The sequence below is a fragment of the Pseudophryne corroboree genome, chromosome 9 (genome assembly GCF_028390025.1).
Source record: "Pseudophryne corroboree isolate aPseCor3 chromosome 9, aPseCor3.hap2, whole genome shotgun sequence".
NCBI classification, from domain to species: Eukaryota; Metazoa; Chordata; class Amphibia; order Anura; family Myobatrachidae; genus Pseudophryne; species Pseudophryne corroboree.
The window spans coordinates 33,033,088-33,054,319 of record NC_086452.1 but is presented as its reverse complement, the minus strand read 5'-3'; the positions used below and the strand labels follow the sequence as shown (position 1 = coordinate 33,054,319).

The window sequence follows — 21,232 nt, the reverse complement described above, 5'->3', positions numbered from 1 at the left end:
TTGGAGGCACTGCGCATGTGGCGGCACCTACAGCTGCATGTAAGGGGATGGATCCTGCATCCTTAATAGTGACAGCTGGAGCCAGCAGGGTGACGCAATGTGATTAGCTGGCTGCCTCGCAGCACTGAGGTCCTGGGTTCCAGTCCCATGGTCTGTGTGGAGTTTGTACATTCCCCTTGTGTTTGTGTGGTCTTGCTCTGACTACAGCGGTGCAGAATATGCATGCACTATATAAACTAAATGTTAAGAAAATTTTAATAAAGTTTATCTATATGGAAACATTAATTTAACCTAATTAAGGAAACAAAATGGAGATTTGGGTGCACTGGGGCACATTACCATGCCACACAGCTCCCAATCCTATGTAATGAGGAACCTGAATAACAATAATAATAATAATAATAATAATAATAATATTAATAATAAAACATATATATATATATGTATATATATATATATATATATATATATATATATATATATATATATATATATATAGCTGTTCTCCAATGGGGAGCATGCCCCCCTCTGCACTATGTGCTAAGGACACAGAGCTGAGGTGATGTTACATTACAGTAAGGGTGACTTATACAGTGAGGTGAGGTCACCCATGTAACACTGTGGCCATTACTCAGACTACAGCACTGTGTGAGGAGAACAGCAGTGAAGGGGTTACACCACCACCGCCAACCCCATCACCTGGCAACCGTGTGAGCACGGGGGATCCGCCCCTCATCCTCCTGCCAGCCAATCACAGCTCCGCCGCTTGTAGCGGGCTTGGGTTGATGAGCGGAGACTGATTTGCATAAGCCAATGAGAGGCGGGCTATGGTAATGAGCTGCTCGGCGGTTGGCTGAGCCCCGGCACATGAAGTAGTGGCTGGCCGCCGGTGAGTCAGACAGAAGCCGGGACACAAAGAGAAGTACAGTACCGCGGAGACTGATCTGTGGCCGGGATCACTGCACGGAGCATCGCCTGCACTATGACACTGGAGGAGCTGACTGGGGAGCAGAGCATGGGAAAGTAAGCGGCGGCTCCCAGAGAGGGACTGCGTGCAGGAGCGGAGTCTGTGTGCATGAGCGGGGATTGTGTTCCTGGGGACTGTGCAGGAACTGGACTGCGTGCAGGAGCGGAGTCTGTGTGCAGGATCCGGGATTGTGTTCCTGGGGACTGTATGCTGGAGCGGAGTCTGTGTTCCGGGGGACTGTATGCTGAAGTGGAGTCTGTGTTCCGGGGGACTGTGTGCTGGAGCGGGGACTGTATGCTGGAGCGGAGTCTGTGTGCTGGGGGACTGTATGCTGGAGCGGAGTCTGTGTTCCGAGGGACTGTGTGCTGGAGCGGGGACTGTATGCTGGAGCGGAGTCTGTGTTCCGAGGGACTGTGTGCTGGAGCGGGGACTGTATGCTGGAGCGGAGTCTGTGTGCTGGGGGACTGTATGCTGGAGCGGGGATCTACCAGATGGCACTGTAGGGTGATGTGTGGGTGTATGGGGTGACCCGCATTCCTCCTCTTCTGCACAGTGACCGGGCTTATTGCAGGTGCAGTGTGTGCCCGGTGCAGGGTGGGCTGTGTGTGCCCGGTGCAGGGTGGGCTGTGTGTGCCCGGTGCAGGGTGGGCTGTGTGTGCCCGGTGCAGGGTGGGCTGTGTGTGCCCGGTGCAGGGTGGGCTGTGTGTGCCTGGTGCAGGGTGGGCTGTGTGTGCCCGGTGCAGGGTGGGCTGTGTGTGCCTGGTGCAGGGTGGGCTGTGTGTGCCCGGTGCAGGGTGGGCTGTGTGTGCCCGGTGCAGGGTGGGCTGTGTGTGCCCGGTGCAGGGTGGGCTGTGTGTGCCCGGTGCCCGTGGGCTGTGTGTGCCCGGTGCCCGTGGGCTGCAGCGCGGAGTGAATCACGCGTGAGTGGCTGTTGGCAGCAGTGGAACGCGCGTGTCTAATAATCCACGTCCTGTGATCTAGGATGGAGAGTGTGGGCACCGCGCTGGAGGAGGTGCTGAGTAAGGCCAAGCTACAGAGGACCATCACCATCGGGGTGTACGAGGCGGCCAAACTGCTCAACGTGTGAGTTACTGTGCTGTGCCACCATATCCCCCCTGCCCTTATATATTACACTGTGCTGTGCCACCATATCCCCCCCGCCCTTATATATGACACTGTGCTGTGCCACCATATCCCCCCTGCCCTTATATATTACATGTGCTGTGCCACCATATCCCCCCTGCCCTTATATATTACACTGTGCTGTGTCACCATATCCCCCCTGCCCTTATATATTACACTGTGCTGTGCCACCATATTCCCCCTGCCCTTATATATTACACTGAGCTGTGCCACCATATCCCCCCATCCCTTATATATTACACTGTGCTGTGCCACTACATCCCCCCTGCCCTTATACTACACTGTGCTGTGCCACCATATCCCCCTGCCCTTATATATTACACTGTGCTGTGCCACTATATCCCCCCTGTCCTTATATATTGCACTGTGCTGTGCCACCATATCCCCCCATCCCTTATATATTACACTGTGCTGTGCCACTATATCCCCCCTGCCCTTATACTACACTGTGCTGTGCCACCATATCCCCCCTGCCCTTATATATTACACTGTGCTTTGCCACCATATCCTACTGCCCTTAAATTATACTGTGCTGTGCTACCATGTCCCCCCATCCCTTATATATTACGCTGTGCCACCATATCCCCCTTCCCTTATACTACACTGTGCTGTGCCACCATATCCCCCCTGCCCTTATATATTACACTGTGCTGTGCTACCATATCCTGCTGCCCTTATATTACACTGTGCTGTGCCACCATATTCCCCTTCCCTTATTTTATACTGTACTGTACTATCCTATCCTGCTGCCCTTATATTACACTGTGCTGTGCCATCATATCCTGCTGCCTTATCTTATTCTGTACTGTGCCATCATATCCTGACTGTACTGTTGCTGCTTATATTACACTGCTCTGTGCCAATATATCCTAACTGTACCCTATTACTACTGCCTTATTCTATTATACTGTACTATGCCACCATACCCTAACTGTTCCCTGTAACTGCTGCCTTAGTATATTATACTGTACCACCATATCCTAACTGTCCCATGTAACTGCTGCCTTATTATATTACACTGCACTGTGCCAATATATCCTAACTACCCTATTACTACTGCCTTACTATATTATACTGTACTATGCCACCATATCCTAACTGTCCCCTGTAACAGTGCAGTACAGTATAATACACTAAGGCAGCAGTTACAGGGGACAGTCAGGATATGATAGTGCAGTACAGTATAATATACTAAGGCAGCAGTTACAGGGGACAGTAAGGATATGATAGTGCAGTACAGTATAATATACTAAGGCAGCAGTTACAGGGGACAGTCAGGATATGATGGCGCAGTACAGTATAATACACTAAGGCAGCAGTTACAGGGTACAGTCAGGATATGATGGCGCAGTACAGTATAATATACTAAGGCAGCAGTTATAGGGTAGTCAGGATATGATTGCTGCCTTAGTATATTATACTGTACTGCACTATCATATCCTGACTGTACCCTGTAACAGCTGCCTTAGTATATTATACTGTACTGCGCCATCATATCCTGACTGTCCCCTGTAACTGCTCTTAGTATATTATACTGTCCTGTGCCATCATATCCTGACTGTACCCTGTAACTGCTGTCTTAGTATATTATACTGTCCTGTGCCATCATATCCTGACTGTGCCATGTTACCTCTGCACCTTATTGCACTATACGACCTCACACTGCACAGATCCAGCAGATCGGAAATGTGCATGTCCCCTGCATGGTGATTATTAGAGTGTAAGCTCTTTTGCCAGGGTACTGCTTTACCTTGTGTTTTATATCCTTGTATGCTCTCTGGCCCTTTAGAAATGAAACCTGATAATTATAACGGGGACTATTACAGATGGCATCAGACCGGTATTGTGCCACCTTAACCCTTCCCTAGCTGCAGTGTCCCTGTGTAAGCCGGCGTGTGCTAATGCCTCGTGTGTCTGTTACAGGGACCCAGACAATGTGGTGCTCTGCCTGCTGGCCACTGATGAGACCGAAGATCAGGATGTTGCTTTACAGATCCACTTCACCCTGATCCAGGCGTTCTGCTGCGAGAATGACATCAACATCCTGAGAATCAGCAACATGAGCCGGCTGGAGGAGATTGTGGGCGGCTCGGACAAGCCCGGGGAACCTGCTGATCTGCATTGTATTCTAATCAACGTAGGTGACATTGTTGCTGGGAGGATGAAAGCTGCATTCCAGGGCTATACCTGAGAGGGGATTGTTGTGGGTTACCAGGTGCCAGGGAGGTGCCCCATTCCTGTACGTTTATAGCAACAGACTTGCGTATGTATACATACCTGCATTACCCACCCGTAACCACTTACCATAATGCACCGTATATGGAATAGTCAGCATATTCTGCAGATAAAAGCAATATTGCAACTTTTTAAACTTTTTCCTTATTTTATTTTTGCACCAGGCTGCAGTCTGTGCAGAGGTGCTTTGCGCACCGGGCTGCAGTCGGCGCAGTGGTGCTTTGCGCACCGGGCTGCAGTCGGCGCAGTGGTGCTTTGCGCCCCAGGCTGCAGTCGGCGCAGTGGTGCTTTGCGCCCCAGGCTGCAGTCGGCGCAGAGGCGCTTTGTGCAATGGCAGAGAGTTGGGTGGCACGCTCCCCTTATGAAAGTTTTGGACGAGCTGAATTGGCGTATTACATTGTGGCACCTGATGCCTAGTAAGAGCCGCTGACCGTATTACGAACAATACAAAGATCGGAACGTTTCTGCATTTGTTAGTGCAAAATGGTTTTCTGGTCGCTGCAACCAGTAGCCCAATAAGTTATTACTGATCTCCCTGCTACGCAGTATTGGTGTTAGTGTCCCTTTAAGAAACCCATTGCCACGGCAGGTGTACACCTGCGTGCTATAAGATGCACCTGTAGTCGTCCTGTAGGGATTGCTGCTACCGCACACCTACTCAGTCATTGGGAAATAGGTGCCACACCCTCACTGCAGCATATCCTGCTCCCATATCCCCCCTGATCCCTCCAACAATTGATGTTCAGAGGGCATTGTAAGCCTGTCGTGCCCAGCCCTTCGCAGAGTTCCCAGGCACTTGTGAGGCCGGCTCACTCCCACATTCCTAAGCTCCAGGCGTCTGCTCCCACCCCTGGAAGGAGTTTCGGTAATGCAAGATCAGAGTGACTTTGCTCTCTCTGCTACAGTTGTAGATTTTTTTTTCTTTTCATGATTACATTTGGACTTTGGACAACTGCGTCTGACGTCGCCTCTATGGTATTCCTGTCCTCAACTTGTCCCAACATGTCCGTTACTAGCGGAAGCTGCAAATACCTGGTAGTGGTAGCAGGTGTATCTGCGTAGCACAACAGAGTATTTAAGGCTGCTTTAAAAATTTTTGAGTCTTTGTATAAAGAAAAAAAAAAGTTTCAAAACTAATTTTGTTCTTTTTCTTTTTTTCCTTCCAGAACCCACACGCGGCGCAGCTGAAAGATCCCGCCATCAACCAAGTGATCGGTTTTTGCAAAGAGAGCCGTTACTTGGATCAGTGGGTGCCGGTGATTAATCTTCCCGAGCGGTGATCTCCCTCTGGGGGGTCTCCTAGGACACTTCTTTGTTTTAAAAATAATTTTAAAATAAAAAAAATATTGGGCAGATACGCCACCACTTCGTTTCCGGAGCGCGCACCCACTTTGCGAGCAAGGATTACAAAATGTACAAACATTTAAAACGAACGAGTGGACAAAACTGGTTGGCTGCGTTTGTTGTGCGTAGGAGTAAGGTACGAGCGGGCTTGGGACCCTGGAGTATTGGCCAAGACCAACAGCCGTATGTTATGGAACCAAAAAAAGTATTCGGGGAAAGGCGCCATTGTGACATCAGGAGGGAGGTCGTCGGGAAGATCTAGAACAAAACACAAAAGACTTCTATGTCTGGCAAAAAAAATGCATCTTCTTTATTTTAATAAGATATTTAAAGAAACTGTTTCTGCTTAATGTTATCAATTTGCAAAGTTAATTTATTTCTTTTTAAATATATTTATGCAACTTTGTTACCTATTTTAAGAATTCCATGAACTGGTACTTGAAGCGTTTTTCATAAAGAGCGGATGAGACAACTGAAACGTTAACTCTTGTTCTTCATTGGACGGTTTTCAATAAAATATTTGAAATTGCTTCAACATTAGTCTCCGTGTTTCATGGTCAAATGGGCACCGGCCGCGCTATGCCAACGCCACCTAATAATCTGCCTATATAATGTCGTGTGTGTATAACCTGTGGCTCCCCAACTGTTGTAAAACTACACATCCCAGCATCCCCTTCCACAGCAAAACTGTGGCTGTGCATGTTGGGACTTGTAGTTTTACAACAGTTGGCGCGCCACAGGTTGGCCAGGCCTGATCTAGGGCATGGGTCTTTTAACCTGTGGCCCTCCGGCTGCTGTGGAACTACACATCCCAGCATGCCCTGCCACAGTTTTGCGATTAAGGCATGCTAAAACTGAGGCATGGCATGCTGGGATGTGTAGTTCTGCAGCAGCTGGAGGCCTGCAAGTTGAAGACCCCATGATCTAGGGGAAAACGGCTCCGTGATGGATCGGGACGCACTTGTCAGATTTTGTGGGCTCCCTTTTGGGTATCTGGAAACGGTTACGTTTTTGGGGTGGGCGGTGACTGTCAGTACCCTTGAAGCTGTGTCCTTAAAATGCACTTATCAGCCCAGGTTTTAAGGATAGCCATATTTGAGCCCAAGTGGCTTAATTAGTGCCTCAGTTATTTTGCTTTACCATCTGTACTCGAGCATGCGGGGGGGTGACGAGGGGGAACTACACGACGTGCTGCATTTTGCGGTATGTCATCTCTAGCAACATCCCCCGCCGGCCCTGCTGCAGGACGATGGGGAATGTAGCTAGTGACCCACGGGGGCGAGTATAACGTGGGTACGCACTAGATGTACCCGATATGTTGCTCTGGGGACTGAGGCTGAGAAACAATGACTTGTGCTGTTCAGACGGGCTGTGCGCTGGCGGCTCCTCCATTATGGGCCTGGTCACTGCGGGAGATGGGGGTAAGCCGCTCTGGGTGGCAGCGATCTTCCTCCCCTGACTCCCCCGCCATCAGCGCCTGCAGCAGCCCAGCATCATTCACCTGAAGGTGGATCCTTCATAGCGGCAGCATCCGGCTACCCGTACCAATACCTGGCACGCTGCAGCAATGCCAGCCCCACAGGCACGGACGAGGGTCGTGCTGGGGCCGCCAGAGGTGGGGGCTGCTGTCAGGTGATGGTGTGGGAATGCACTGACATCCTCCCACCCCTCCCCCATCCTCCGTGTCCCCGGGGCCCATAGCCTCATCTGCCATCATCACATGCTGTCACCCCCACCTTGGGCAGTGTGTGCCGCCCATCGGTGTGTTAGTAGTTACATGTGCCCAGTGTGTGTGTGCTACATGAGAGGTACATGTGCAGCCTGGCAATGCTTTATATATGCTCTTTAAAGCATTAATGGACAGTTGGGATGGGAAGTGGGAGGAGTAATGAGTGTAGAGGAGGAGTCAGGAATAAATAAACCGCCCCCTCCCTAAAAGAAAAGTCTAGATCCGTCCCTGCCAAGAACAAGGTCTGGCTGCTGCGCCATGTTTACGATGTCTTCGCTTATCCTTTGTGTAGCTGATGGTGTAATATTTCCTGCTCCCAATACCTGAGAATTCTACATATTTAACAAAAAATAACAGCAATAGAAAATGGCGGCTGCTCTATGCAATGAGTGATGTCATCCGGGTGCATGACAAGGAGGGGTCAATGGAGATATCCGCTGTATATATTTGCAGAGATAGGGTAAGACTACACCTCCCAGCATGCCCTGCCATGTTGAATACCCCTGATCTATACACTCCAACACAAATATGTTGAACCGTAGCGATTGCTTGTACTACTAAGCGGCAATTTCTGATCCAGTCACGGCACATTTGTACTACAAAGGTTTGCTATTATGGCATGCTGGGATGTGTAGTCCTACAGCAGCTGAAGGGCCGCATGTTGAATATCCCCTGCTTATAGATCATGGTTATCTAGAACTGGCCGTCAAATGCCCCCTAGCGGTGCAACATCCCGGGCTGGCCTATCAGAACACACGACTCTTATGGGCCCTACACACTGCGCGATATTAGTGAAAGATATGAACAATCTCATTCAACAAGATACCGTTCATATCTTTCAGTGTGGAGGCACCAGCGATGAACAATGCGCAACCCCATGCTGGTGCCCCGTCTCTTGTGCATGCAAACCAATATGGACGATCTTGTCCATATTTGCCCGCACTGCTATGGAGCCGGGTGGAGTGAAGAAACTTCACTCCCCCCGTCACTGCCCCCCCGCCCCATATCTACCGTCGGGCAGCTCGGTGGCGGATCGCGCAATGGGGGTAATTCTGAGTTGATTGCAGCAGGATTTTTGTTAGCAATTGGGCAAAACCATTTACACTGCAGGGGGGCAGATATAACATGTGCAGAGAGTTAGATTTGGGTGTGGTCTGTTCAATCTGCAATCTAAATTGCAGTGTAAAAATAAAGCAGCCAGTATTTACCCTGCACAGAAACAAAATAACCCACACAGATCTAACTCTCTCTGCACGTTATATCTGCCCCCCCTGCACTGCACATGGTTTTGCCCAATTGCTAACAAAAATCCTGCTGCGATCAACTCAGAATCACCCCCAATGTGTAGGGCCCATTACAGTAGCCTATCAGAACAGTGTTAGGAATGTGATATGGTATACCCACCCTGTGCTGACCCAACTGCTGCTCTGTTCAACAGCCCTCTTAAGTTTAGCCCCATGGAAGGCCAGTTCCATCCCCGGCCTCAGATGATCCAAATCTTAACCAATGCCCACCACCGGTAATAGTTCTCCAGCAGTAATGCAGAGCAACACTGGATCAAATTTCACTCCACGTTCCTTCACTGTGCCACAGCCAACGGGACACTTTCACTGGCCAAACCAACCTATGTCACCTCTGCAGTATCAACCCAAAATTGTTACCCAACTATTTTTTGCCACCTTTAGATGGCGTCTCTGCCCACACAGAAGCACCTTCCCCCCAGCGCTGCAATGCAATATATCGCCATGTCAGATATACCCACCTTCTTCTCCGCTCTTCCCTGTAACCTTCTCATCGGCTCCACTCCTCCCTCTATCCCAGGTAGATTCATGCCACCAGCCCTCAAGGTACCATCTCCGAACTGCCTCTCTTGTCAGCAGCTCTGTGTTTTACCCCCCCGCCTCCAAATAGCCTCTTGTGTTCAGCACATTCTCCCCTTTCTCCACCCGCTACAAACTGGCTTCTGTCCCCAACATTGCACGGGAACCGGTCTCATAAACGTGATCACAGATCTATTGTAGTGATGTCTAAAGGTCGCCCTCTATAGTGACCGTAGAAGTCTTCTCTAGTTGAACTAAAGGGGCCCATATATCAGGAGTGTATCGGGCCAATTCGACGTTCTCCCAATGCCTGAGTTGGGAGATAGGCAAAATCCAACAAGTTGAAAATTCTCAATGTGTTGATGCCGACGTAAAAATAATTGTTAGCGAGTCTAAGATTTTTAACAAGCTGTACTTTGCCAATACCCCCCACATATTGCTGATTGGTGGACTGGATCGAGGAATCGGCCGTAGTTGTATGACCGGCATCAATCGTTCCTTCACTCTCCACTATGATCTCTACATTAATGGCAACCACATATACGCTCTTCCTTTGATCTTTATCTCGCGCAACCATTTGTCTCTTCCCATATAAATGCTCCACTGCTACTAAAGATCAAGATGTACAAAACCGCACTCGTCTTCCCAGCCATCACCCTCACCCCCTATCTCTCTCTATCATTTCCTCATCCTGACTCTTTGGGGGGGAATTCAAATGTTTGAAAAGTTGGTTTGGTGTCTGTTTTTTTCCCTGTCCACACCTCTACTTACCCCCTTCTCTACCTCCGCTGACCTTCTCCCGATATCATCCACTACCCTCTGCTTTATTCCTTTCCATCGTCCTCTTCTGGATGTATCCGGTAGAACCATGGATGGCAGCTGCCAATATGGGCATACAGTGGCCGCACAACCATATTCAGCGCCACTTAATGGAACTAAGGAGCTGATTTATTAATGAGTTTTATCAAACGCAAAGTTTTAAAACTCATTACATATGATAAATGGTGCTCCAGCCAATCAGTTCCCAACTGTCATATGTTTGAAAAAGTGACAGTTGGAAGCGGAGTGACTGGAGCACCATTTATTTAAAACAGACCAGTCCCATCGCTCATGGTAAGACTGCCTGTACATGGGGAAGACTACCGCAGGACTTGTTCCACCGTAAGATGTGTTTTTATTTTTTACCAAAGTGCCCAGATCATGCGCTCACTCGGATTGCACGGATTCCAGTCTATTTCTCTGTATCCACTAGGCCGAGGAGATGCATTAAACGCCACAATTGCAAATGGCAGGCCTGCACACTGGTGCACCTTCTTCACTTTGTACCCTGGTTACTCCTGGGAACTAGCAGCGTCCTCCCTAACCCGGACTTCTGCACTTGTGCTGTGAACCCTGTAAGCCCCTGCCATTTGCATGCTGATTCATGTGGTGCACTACCGAGCCCTGTGGCATGTTACAATGTAGTGACAATAAACAAACCAAAAACAAAACTGATCTTTAAAGACATTCAGTTACAGGGAGGGTCACACCTGATGCTCAGTGCTTTACCTCAGATGAACTTTATTTTTATCCTGTGCCAATTCTTTATTACACCTGTTCAGCTCCACGCGGCTCCATTCACATTCCCAGGGACGCTGGCAGTGATCTTCTCCCCGTTACGGAACAGCTTTCATTCCCATCTTCTGATCCTTGAAACTCCAAGCATTCCGGTAACACAAGCTGCATACCTTCACCCACAGTTTCCTGCCGTCCCACCCGCCACCAGCAATACCGCAATGTGAAAAATGTGTATTAGGAAACTTAAAAATGTTTTCGATTTTAGCACCTGTAAAGTCTTCTGTTGCTTTCTCAGCTGGCAGAACAGCAAGGCGGCACAGAGGTAACCATTGCTAATTGTATCTCCCTGCTCACTGTACTCTGGCCAATTACTGTCCCTTATTGATATGCTTTCTGCATATAGGAGAGTATACACAGACACACACTATAGTAACCTAAAGTGCAGGTAACAGAATGAAATGGTTTTAATAATACTTTATCCGTAAGGATAATGAGACTGTATGTGAACGTTCTGCGTAACCGAGAACACATTTCTAAGGCGGCCCTACAGATTTGACCCTTTTAAAAGGCCAAACGTAATAGGTCCCAATTTGGCAAACGTGCAGATTTTTGACTGTTTGCTGCTGGATTTACATTTTCTAAAAATGGCAAAACCATGATACTTTGGCTTTTTAAACACTCAGCGTTTAACAGTCTGCAGCAAAATCATTGCTTTCACACTTCTTTAAAAAGTGCCGAGCTCCCTATAGCCACCCGTCTCTATACCCCAGTGTCAGCATGTTCCAGTGTCCCCTAGTGCCAGGGTCGGACTGGCCCACAGGGGTACCAGGGAAACCACCGGTAGGCCCCACTGCCTGAGTGCCCACTCCTTCCTCTAGGAATTAGGTTCCAACCTGTGCACTTGTATTATACATGGTAGATATGTCGCATTACACTGCACTAATCTATTGTGTATTTCAAGCCTCTGTGGAGGCTGGCCACACCCTTAAGTATGGCCCCCTATCACTGCATTCCCCCGGTGGTCCCTTTATGCCCCAGTCCGACACTGCCTAGTGCTAATTGAGAAAAATCTGCACCTTTGCCAAATCCATTACATACATGGCCCCTAGACCCCCCATTACGGCTGGTGACACAACGTCAGCCATACACGCGGTCCCTGTACAACAAGCTGTTCATATTTCGCTACACACATGTGTGGCCAAATCTATCAGCGGTAACGGAGCAGAGGCCGGGCCAAGTGGGCTGTGTGTCATCACCTTTATCAGGAGACATACTGTACATCAACCTTTCTTAAGAGGATGAAGTTGCCCATAGCAACCAGATTTTACCTATTTAATAGAATGTACCAGATAAACAATAGCAAGAAGTTTATTGGTTGCTATGAGCAACTTCTCCGCTGGTCCTCAAGTATACATACTCAGTTGTTAAACAAAGGTCACCATCATTGTTAACTCACCGATGGCCATCCCTACACTCAGTTAGGGTCCATATACCTTGGAGTCTTAATTTAAAAAAAAATTAAAATCAAACGGAATCGTACAGCACGCCATAACGGGATTGATGTATCAAGCAGGGCCCATAGCAACCTCTCCACTCTTTACACTGCTTCATACATCAGCTCTAATGTCCGGCATTTTATATATAAGAATACCTCCCCTACATCAATGAATGTTCACTACCGGCCCTATAACTCTTCCTATCATCTCAGATAGCGCCGCAGGTCGGCGTCTTGGCCAGAGGGGCAAATAAATGGCCAGCCCACAAACTAGCTTCCTAAACCAAATATTATTTGGTTCCCCAGCGGCAATCCTATACCGCAGCGCTGTGCAGATAACTGCGGGCGATCTGCTGCGTTTTAGAAAGCATGATCCATTCTGGTAACAAGCACAGCACACACTGACAAGTCATATAGAACATTTTACCAACTGCCCGGGAATATTCCACGTAGACCGCAGACTCTCCGCTGCCACGCTGCACCTGTCGCTGCTGCGCTGAATGCAGGCAGTGGCTGTAATGCGGCAACCAACATTTCTTACCGTACCCCATCAACTCACTGGGACTTTGTGACATCACTGAGGCATGAGGCACTGTGCGTCACACTGATTTTAGTCCCCGAAGTGATTTCACCCGTTGGGGAGACACCACACCTGGCGTCTCCCCACCGAGTGTGGATCATTAAGTCAATATGGAAAAGGCTGACATGGCCAAAAGGTCAACACATGAAAAGGTCAACATGGAAAGTGGTCAACACAAAAACGGTTCAACACAACTTTTTTGTTGTGTCTTTTTCACCGTCCGAGCACAGGGAATTCGTGTAGTGCTTCGCTCACCATGCTGCGGCAAGGTGCCTCGCTGTGCCCGGCACATGTCACTATTCCCAATCGTAGTACACGTGGAAAAATGCAAAAACACTTAAAAAGTTGCACTGACCTTTGTCAAGTTGACCACTTGAACATGTCGACCATAAGCACTGTTGACTTTTTACATGTCAACCTAACGACCATGTTGACTTAGGCATGTTGACCATTAGTGGTCAACCTACTGACTGTTGACCTGTCGTCAATATACCAACAGTCACCCATTACCCACAATGCAGAGCAGAACCGAAATTCCAATGAAAAAAAAAAACACCCAATAAAACACAACAGCACACGTGGATTTAGAAAATCACATTCAACATTTTAATAAGTTTAAAACATGGAGCAAAAATTATTTTCAAAAAGGACAAATAGTGTTTTATGTTTAAGACATAATACAGACATCGTCAATGTGGAACTACAAAAGGAATGTTACAAAAACGGTGACTGTTAGAGGGATAGACAGGTGCGTCTCCAAATTAGAAGAGAACTGGCTGTAGCTTGTGTACGGATACAGACACAATGCCGTCAGTACTGTGTAGGTGTCTGCAGTGTATCCTTGGCATGTATTGTGGAGTCGCATACTGAACAGTTGCACTCATGATCTAAATGATGAACAGCATTTGCATATAGCACGCATGTGGTGAGACAGAGGTATCGGGAGCTGTGACAGAACGTCCTATCGTTTGGAAGGAAGTAGAACTATAGGTCATAAACCGTGGAGACTAGTCCACAACAATCTTAGGCCCAGATTTATCAAGCCTTGGAGAGTGATAAATTTGTACGGTGATAAAGTACCAACCAATCAGCCCTTAACTGTCATTTTTCAAACACGGCCTGTATCACTCTCCAAGACTTGATAAATCTAGGCATTATTTTCCTATTCTGGGCGCTCGCGTAAAAATGATTTACAGGTGGAATACAGATGATTCCCTCCCGAACATTAAAACTGGGCCTGCTTGTGTAGTGTGCAACACTCTCAGCCTTCCCCACCGATCGTCAGCATCTTCATTGCAGCGTGGCAGTGAGGGTGGCAAGTAGTGGGCGCAGCAGCGGAGGGTTATAATAACAGGGTGTGGCCTAACGCTTCTCAGTGCTAGCCACTCCCCCCATCGCTAGGATCAGCACACAAACCCTGTCCTAGGCATGTATGGAGCCCACCCACAAAAACTTGCTGTACCGAGACCTAAATTCCTCTTGGAAGCCAAGACTATACTGCAACAGTTTTTAAATTCTTGACATTGCTGACTGGAGTGCAGTATTCTCCCCATGTGTCACATACACACGGTAATCACTGTTTGCTGTAGCTTCTGAGAAAAGTTATTCCAGCAAAAACCAGCACTGCTTCCAGGGAGCGGGCGGGAAAGAGGGGGGGCACGAGGGCAGACATCCGACCAAAGGCTGGCTTAATACTGTGCATTTCCCCCACCCCCGTGACAGAGGGCATGAGAGACTCATTCAGAGCCTCACAACTTCTGCAAACCGCAGTCACCGATTAGGGCCTAGTAAGAACCCTGGAACGCAGACTTTCAGGCACAGGAGGATGTTTACACGAGACGTCCAGGGAGGGTTCTGAATGCTGCGATGGGCCACAAACACCTCCGTGATATGCCCCCTACTCCCATCCCGTATATGGCTGTGTGGCTGAGACAATGCTTAGACTGCGCTGGGTCCATTAACCCAGGTCGCTGCCGCAAATCTGTGTCGGGTGGACGCTACCGGCGAGTAGTAAATAAAGGGAGCGGGGAGAGTTTTTGTGCTCCCTTTTCAGTGCAGCAGACGTGTCGCAAATGTCCCCAAAAAACGTCCACTTAAATGACTAGTGGTACTTCACCTACGTAAAGTCTAACAATCGGACAGTCCCTTGGTGCTTGGCCTGCTAGTGGCCAATGATATCTGGGTAAAAACAGCTAGATCTCGGGAGTGGCTTTAGAGAGAACGCAAGTATATGCCTCTATGTAATAAACCATACCAGTGCCAATTATAAAGTACAATGCGCTCTTAAATTTCAGCTGAAGAGTTTCTAACTCCAGAAATAGCATCAAACTGTTTGAGAAATGTCGCACCTTGAAATCCAGTTTTTGTCTGCACAGCGGAGGCAGCCATTTTGTAGCCTGAATCAATCGGGAAGATAAAATATATTAACTTAGTAATATTAGCACACAGGCGGAGTCTAGATTTTCTCAGGAAAGTACTTGGCCAAGAGAAGTTGCGTGGCCGAAGAGGGAGATTGTTGCCTACATGAAGTCACTACATCCTAGAGAACGGATAGGCTGTAATGCCCCTCCCCCCCAAAAAAAATGGCTGCCTCTGTTGTGTTTAGTTTGTGAACACTGAATAACCAGTCGTCTGGGAAACACGTCGGTAGCCATTATAAAGAACAGTATTTTAATTATACATCAATCTAATTTGAATCCATGAATACAGATTGTAGGCAAATTAATACAGAATTGGGTAACCTGTGGCTCTCCAGATGAACTACAGAGCCCAGCATGCCCTGCGAGATGTAGTTAAACAGCTGGATGTCTACCATTTTAGCCCTCTCCAATCAGAGGAGGCTTTAAAACATACACAACACTGACCACTATGGCACATAAGGAGTGTACTAATTCTTCTGGTAATAGGAATCCCCTACCCCCCCCCCCCCTCAAATTTCCCCACGCAAAACAAAAAGACAGTAAAACAGGAGTGTCCCATAAAAATCCCATATTTTGTCATTAAAACTATTTTGCTACTTAATAAAATACTTTCAACTTGGTAACCGATTAAAAACACATATATTGAGTAATAAATTCTATTAAAAATATATATACTGAAGTTGTGTTGCGGCTTAGGGAGCGTATACAAGATTATGGCATTATGTCAAAGCACCAGTTTTCTTACAGTCTTTGCAACAGCTTTGGAAAACAAGTAATATTACCGAAACGTAATTTCCAGCAACACATCTCTTGGCCGATATCGGGAGCTCAAAAACACACACACTGCTTTGCGAAACGCGTGCAGCTAGTGACACTTTAGAGAGTCTGCATTTACACTGCACATTTTTACTCTTTTACCCACGAAAGGGACAAAAAAAATAAAATAAATATAAATCAAAAACATTAAACATTAGTCTGGAAGCTCCAGAAATACTAGGCTCACACGTTTCTCCGCAGAAGATACAATGCGGCTGTTGCAAGGAAATTTCTGAGTGCAAAAGGGCCTTTGGCTTAATGGTTTAAATACTTGGCTTTAAACAATGAACTGACGCTATGGTTAACGTGAACGAAACACAACATAGTGTACGTATGGCCAGTGAAGATCACAGTTGGACAAACCGAAGCCAGACAACGATTGAGGGGCAGTAACACACAACATACAGGTAACCAATGAAAATAAGACATGACGCTAGGGATCATGATAGAGATACATCCTGTCCTAGTGTATCATACCCTTTTGTGGGCTTTACTTTGGGTCTACACAATGCTACTTGCACTAGTAACTCAAGGCTTCATCGTATAGACCCCCTACTCTCTGAGACATACCCCCTTTAGTGTGCAAATAGAAACTGCAGAATAGTAACGCAAAGAGTGCATTCTATTTCTTTGGTGCCAAAAAGAAAAAAAAGCCACCAGTCACCACCGGCACGGCTCATTGTACAGACAATATTACACCAAGTTAGATGAAATTAGCTCCTGTGGCACATTTCAGGTCAAAATACATTAAATCAAGCACAAAACTATCCTAAAATGTGATGTACAACGCAAGTGTTTTTTTTTTTACAGGAAATGTGGAATTTTAGTAAGAGATCTGGTTGGCTGATGGGATAGGGGGAGGCGGGGTTGCTGGTGGGCCATTCTGATATCCAGAGAATGTTTGGATGGCTTGAATGGAACCGTTGTGGTGCTGTAGGGGGCACCACCGGGTGAGCGGCACTAAGCTGGAGTGCAGTGTAAGGTATGGGTACCTCAATATCAGATAAGAACTTCTGTCTCAAAGTCATATCAAAAATACTTTTAATAAACTAGACATAATATGGCAAAGTCTAATCTAGCTTTTGTCAAAGAGCATTTAAAAAACTTAGTCAAACCATGTTAACGCAGAACGGACAAACATGGCGGACTTCTGTTTGCGCCCACAGGAAAGAAGTAAAATGGTGGGATCTGATCAGTCTTAAAAATAAGGGCATTCAAGGTCATGGAAATTATGAAGTGTCCTTGATGCAACAGGAACGGCTATTTTATGGGATAAAGCAATATATTCAACCTATCAACTCCCTAGTTCTGAGGCACCACACCAGTAATGTCATCAGGAAATTCTGAACGGATAGGATTCATCCCTTAGGAGTAACGAGCCAGCCCCAAAACGGCTGCCTGTGCAAAATACACCTTAACTACATTAGGGCATTTGGGAAAATAAAAAGAGGCTTTTGAGTGGCAAAAATGGGACATATATATGGCAATAGACCTCCAAGTTGCCCTACACCGGTCACATCCTGCGGCGTTACTCTGCGCAGAAAGCGGAGGCAACTTTGGTCTTAATAAGATTTTCCTAGCAACACTTAGACGAAACGCTGCACATAACAAGAAAGATCCATAAAATAAAATACGACCCCACGGAAAACACGGACAGAAATTTACCACCCCGATCCTCCCCTGGAAATTATAACCGTTTGGTTTTAGAAAGACTGTTCCCATGAATATGAAATCTACAAAAAAAAAAAACAAAAAAAAAAAAACAAAAACAAATAGAAAATAATAAATCATTGGTATAGATTAGAGAAGATCAAAAAGGTCTTTTTTGTATTTTTTTTTTGGCAATTTTTTTTTTGTATTTTTTTTTTTGTATTTTTTTTAAAGTGGAAATCAGAAACCCTTTCGTATAATTTCGGTAAGGGTTTGCTTGGCGTATTAAGTGAAGAGACAGTAGAGATGTTGGGTGGTGACACTACAATATAATGCATGGCTTCTTGTCCTTGAAGGGGTTTTCTGAAGTGGGAATGCCCATCAGTAAAGGGTCATTCTTAGCATGTTCATCGCAGTAGCGCATGAGATCGGCTGACGCTTTGGAGATCTGCGTAAACAGAACAAAATATAAATACACACACACACACACACACACACATATATATAAAATTTATATATATATATATATATATATATATATATATATATATTAGTGTTCACTCTAGAAATTAAATGGGGCAGATTCGCTTCGCAGCGCGCCCGAAACGGGGGTGTGGCCATGCAAATTAGGGGGCACGGCTACGTCATTTTAGTGGGCGGCGCGGCCCACTGACGCTGCTGTAGGGGGGCGTCCATTGCCGGCGGCGTCACTGTTGGGGGCGTGCCCAGCACCTCCGTCGGTGCTAGGCTTCCCCCAGCTCTCTCCCATAGCGTGAATGGATGCCGTGCGTATGCGCACAGCATCTTTACACGCTGGGAGGGCAGGAAGCGGTCGGCTGTTCTAGCAGGGCGCCGCAAAAGGGGCAGGGCGGGTTTTGCCATTTAAAAAACGGCGCCCTGCTAAAACAGCCTAGAGTGAACACTAATATATATATATATATATATATATATATATATATATATATATATATATATATATTCTATATAAAAAAATAAAAATGATGTATATATAAAAAAAATTCTCTCTATTGTGTATATATATATATATATATATATATATATATATATATATAATTACAATAAATAGAAAATTATATAATGCTTCCCTCCCGTAACAGATACTCAGTACTGATCTATTACCTTTATTCTCTCTATGGACGCCTCTACTTTCAGCTGCTGGACGGTTCTCCGCGCTTGTGCGATGTTATTGGTGCTGGTGGTTTTGGTAGACATCTTTGGTGGAGTCTGGGGACACAAGAGGACAGCAGTGGTTACTGAAGGCTATCCCAGGTAATCAGGTCATTCCACAGAGGTGCATTACGGTGCCAGGCACACCCCCAGGCCTTGGCTGCTGGGAAGAGCTGCAAACGCCTGAGACAGGTATGTGATGTGCATTCCACCACCATGTAGGTGACACACACAGGGCTCGTGCCACTCGTGACAACAGACATTGTTCCTCAATGAAACACCATCAACGGGTGAAAACTGCACGAGGAAAGTGACAATAGGAATCTCTCGGGAGAAGAGTTTAAGTAGCCGGTGAATAAACATTCACCAACTATAAGACACCAGCGACCAAACATTTATTGTCTTAGTTATCAGGACGGAGATGTTTCCTGTGCTGCATAGACAATGCTATAGCCACCACAGTGAACGATATGTACTATAGAGTGGTGTGACCCCGCAAGACCTAATGATACGGACAAGCCGCAGACAGATAATCGGACCTGAAATAACTGGCTGTGCTGGACACGGCCTGGGATCCGCTGCGGCTCTCCCAGGACAGGCCGCTCTGTTACACATGCAGCATTACCGCTACAGGGGTCAATGATCCGGGAAGTCCTCTAATTAAGGACCCAATTAATAACCTGCAAATTCCTAACTCTGCTGAAATAAGAACTCAGAGGCTTCTTCCTGATGCACTTACAAGTGGATAAGTCTAGTGACAACTGTGTGTGTCTGTGCACCTATCACAATGTCGCAAGCGCTTTCCTCGAACTGAAACGGATCTTGCCAAACCCTGACAGAGACACAATGTGCAGCCGGCCAGTCATCGGGTTCTGCACAGTACAAGTTTCAGGATTTAACAGAAACCCAACACAAAAGCCCTGGTGGCAGCGAGCCAGACAGCCGGCACGGAGCACTCAGCTGGGCGACAACGAGGCTGGGACCAGAGACACATCGCAGCCTCACACTGCCAGAGGCATTCACTTTACTTACACAAAGATGACATTTTCCTGCACACCGTGTTATTCCATTCATGACTGAAATCTGCTGCATGCTCCAGCAGCTGTGGAACTACATATTCCAGCATGCTCTGCTGTAAGGGCATGCTAAAACGGTGGTGGATGCTGGGATGTGTAGTTCCACAGCAGCTGGAGGGCCACCGGATGCCTACCCACGCTGTAGATTATACCCACCCTTCTCCCTACCTGCACTCCATACCTAGAGGGGAATTCTGCCATCCAGTCTGCCCCAGTCCGCCGCACAATCCGATCTGTCCTACTCCCACCTAGGGTCGCCACCTCATCCCTTTAATACTGGACACATATTAATTACACAGGTTCTGTGGCTGGCTGACTTCAAGACTCCATTTCACCTGGTTTTAATCAGCCACAGAACCTGTGTAATTAGTATGTGTCCAGAATTAAAGGGATGAGGTGGTAACCCTATTCCCACCGCATGTGTTTGTGACCAGGCTGGACAGCATACTGTGTAGCCGGGGTTAGTCGCTGACTACTCAACATGCAATTTCTCATTTGCCCTTGCTTAACAAGCAGACACTATAAACAAGTCACAAAGAATGGTGGTTGTTCTGGTATAAAGTGGAGCGCAGGGGAATGGGACACTAGATCACACTGCACCTGCAGACATCGTATGAACGTTACGTCAATTCAATCACACGTATAAAGAGCTCTGCACAAACCACACACAGATAAACGTGCCAGTATTATGGTGTCTGCGTGCGTACTAAGCCATCAGCGTCTCCGGTTACCCGGCCAGAAGGTTTCTCACCAACCGTGTCCCCGCACCTGATAATACGGCCGGTTATGTGAGACCTGTGTAACTAGAGAAGCCCCAACCAGCTCTCACACGCGGGTGATCTACACACGAAGCTTCTCCGAGGTCCCTGCTAAGTGTTTTCAGCATCAGTCTGAAGCATTACAATGATCCACGTCTTGTTCATTGCTTCAACGGACAGTCTGAGCCCTGACAATCCAAGACAGTGCGGCTGCAGGAATTCTAATATAAATGGGCAACGAGGAGCAGCAGGGCCCTCCGCACTCACCCCCATAGGGCCTAATTCAGACGCGAAAAAATGCACATCTACCGTCAAAATCTTTGAAATGTGTGTGTGTGTGGGGGGGGGGGGGGGGGGGGGGACGCTCAGCTCAGGGAATGCAGGATGCTGCACCCCGCAGCCATGCAAACACATGGCGCGGCGGCGATGCTTTCACACCTTCCGAGTAGCTCCC

General features: G+C 47.2%; 2 protein-coding genes across 4 annotated transcripts in view; one reads left to right on the top strand and one right to left on the bottom strand.

The window, feature by feature from the left end:
* Positions 1-814: 814 nt before the first annotated feature.
* Positions 815-6,224, top strand: GADD45A (growth arrest and DNA damage inducible alpha). The gene is made up of 4 exons (XM_063939127.1): positions 815-1,023; positions 1,949-2,050; positions 4,034-4,247; positions 5,512-6,224. The coding sequence occupies exons 1-4, from the start codon at positions 983-985 to the stop codon at positions 5,623-5,625; spliced, it is 471 nt and encodes a 156-aa protein (XP_063795197.1). The 5' UTR covers positions 815-982; the 3' UTR covers positions 5,626-6,224.
* A 7,229-nt stretch (positions 6,225-13,453) lies between these two features.
* GNG12 (G protein subunit gamma 12) overlaps positions 13,454-21,232 on the bottom strand; it is a 293,645-nt gene continuing 285,866 nt past the window's right edge. For all 3 annotated transcript variants that reach the window (XM_063939125.1, XM_063939124.1, XM_063939126.1), the window contains exons 3-4: positions 18,897-19,001; positions 13,454-18,204 (exon numbers count right to left, since the gene is read on the bottom strand). In XM_063939125.1, coding sequence (XP_063795195.1) covers positions 18,079-18,204; positions 18,897-18,989 — 219 coding nt within the window. In that variant the 5' untranslated portion in view covers positions 18,990-19,001 and the 3' untranslated portion in view covers positions 13,454-18,078. The remainder of the gene's footprint in view (positions 18,205-18,896; positions 19,002-21,232) is intronic.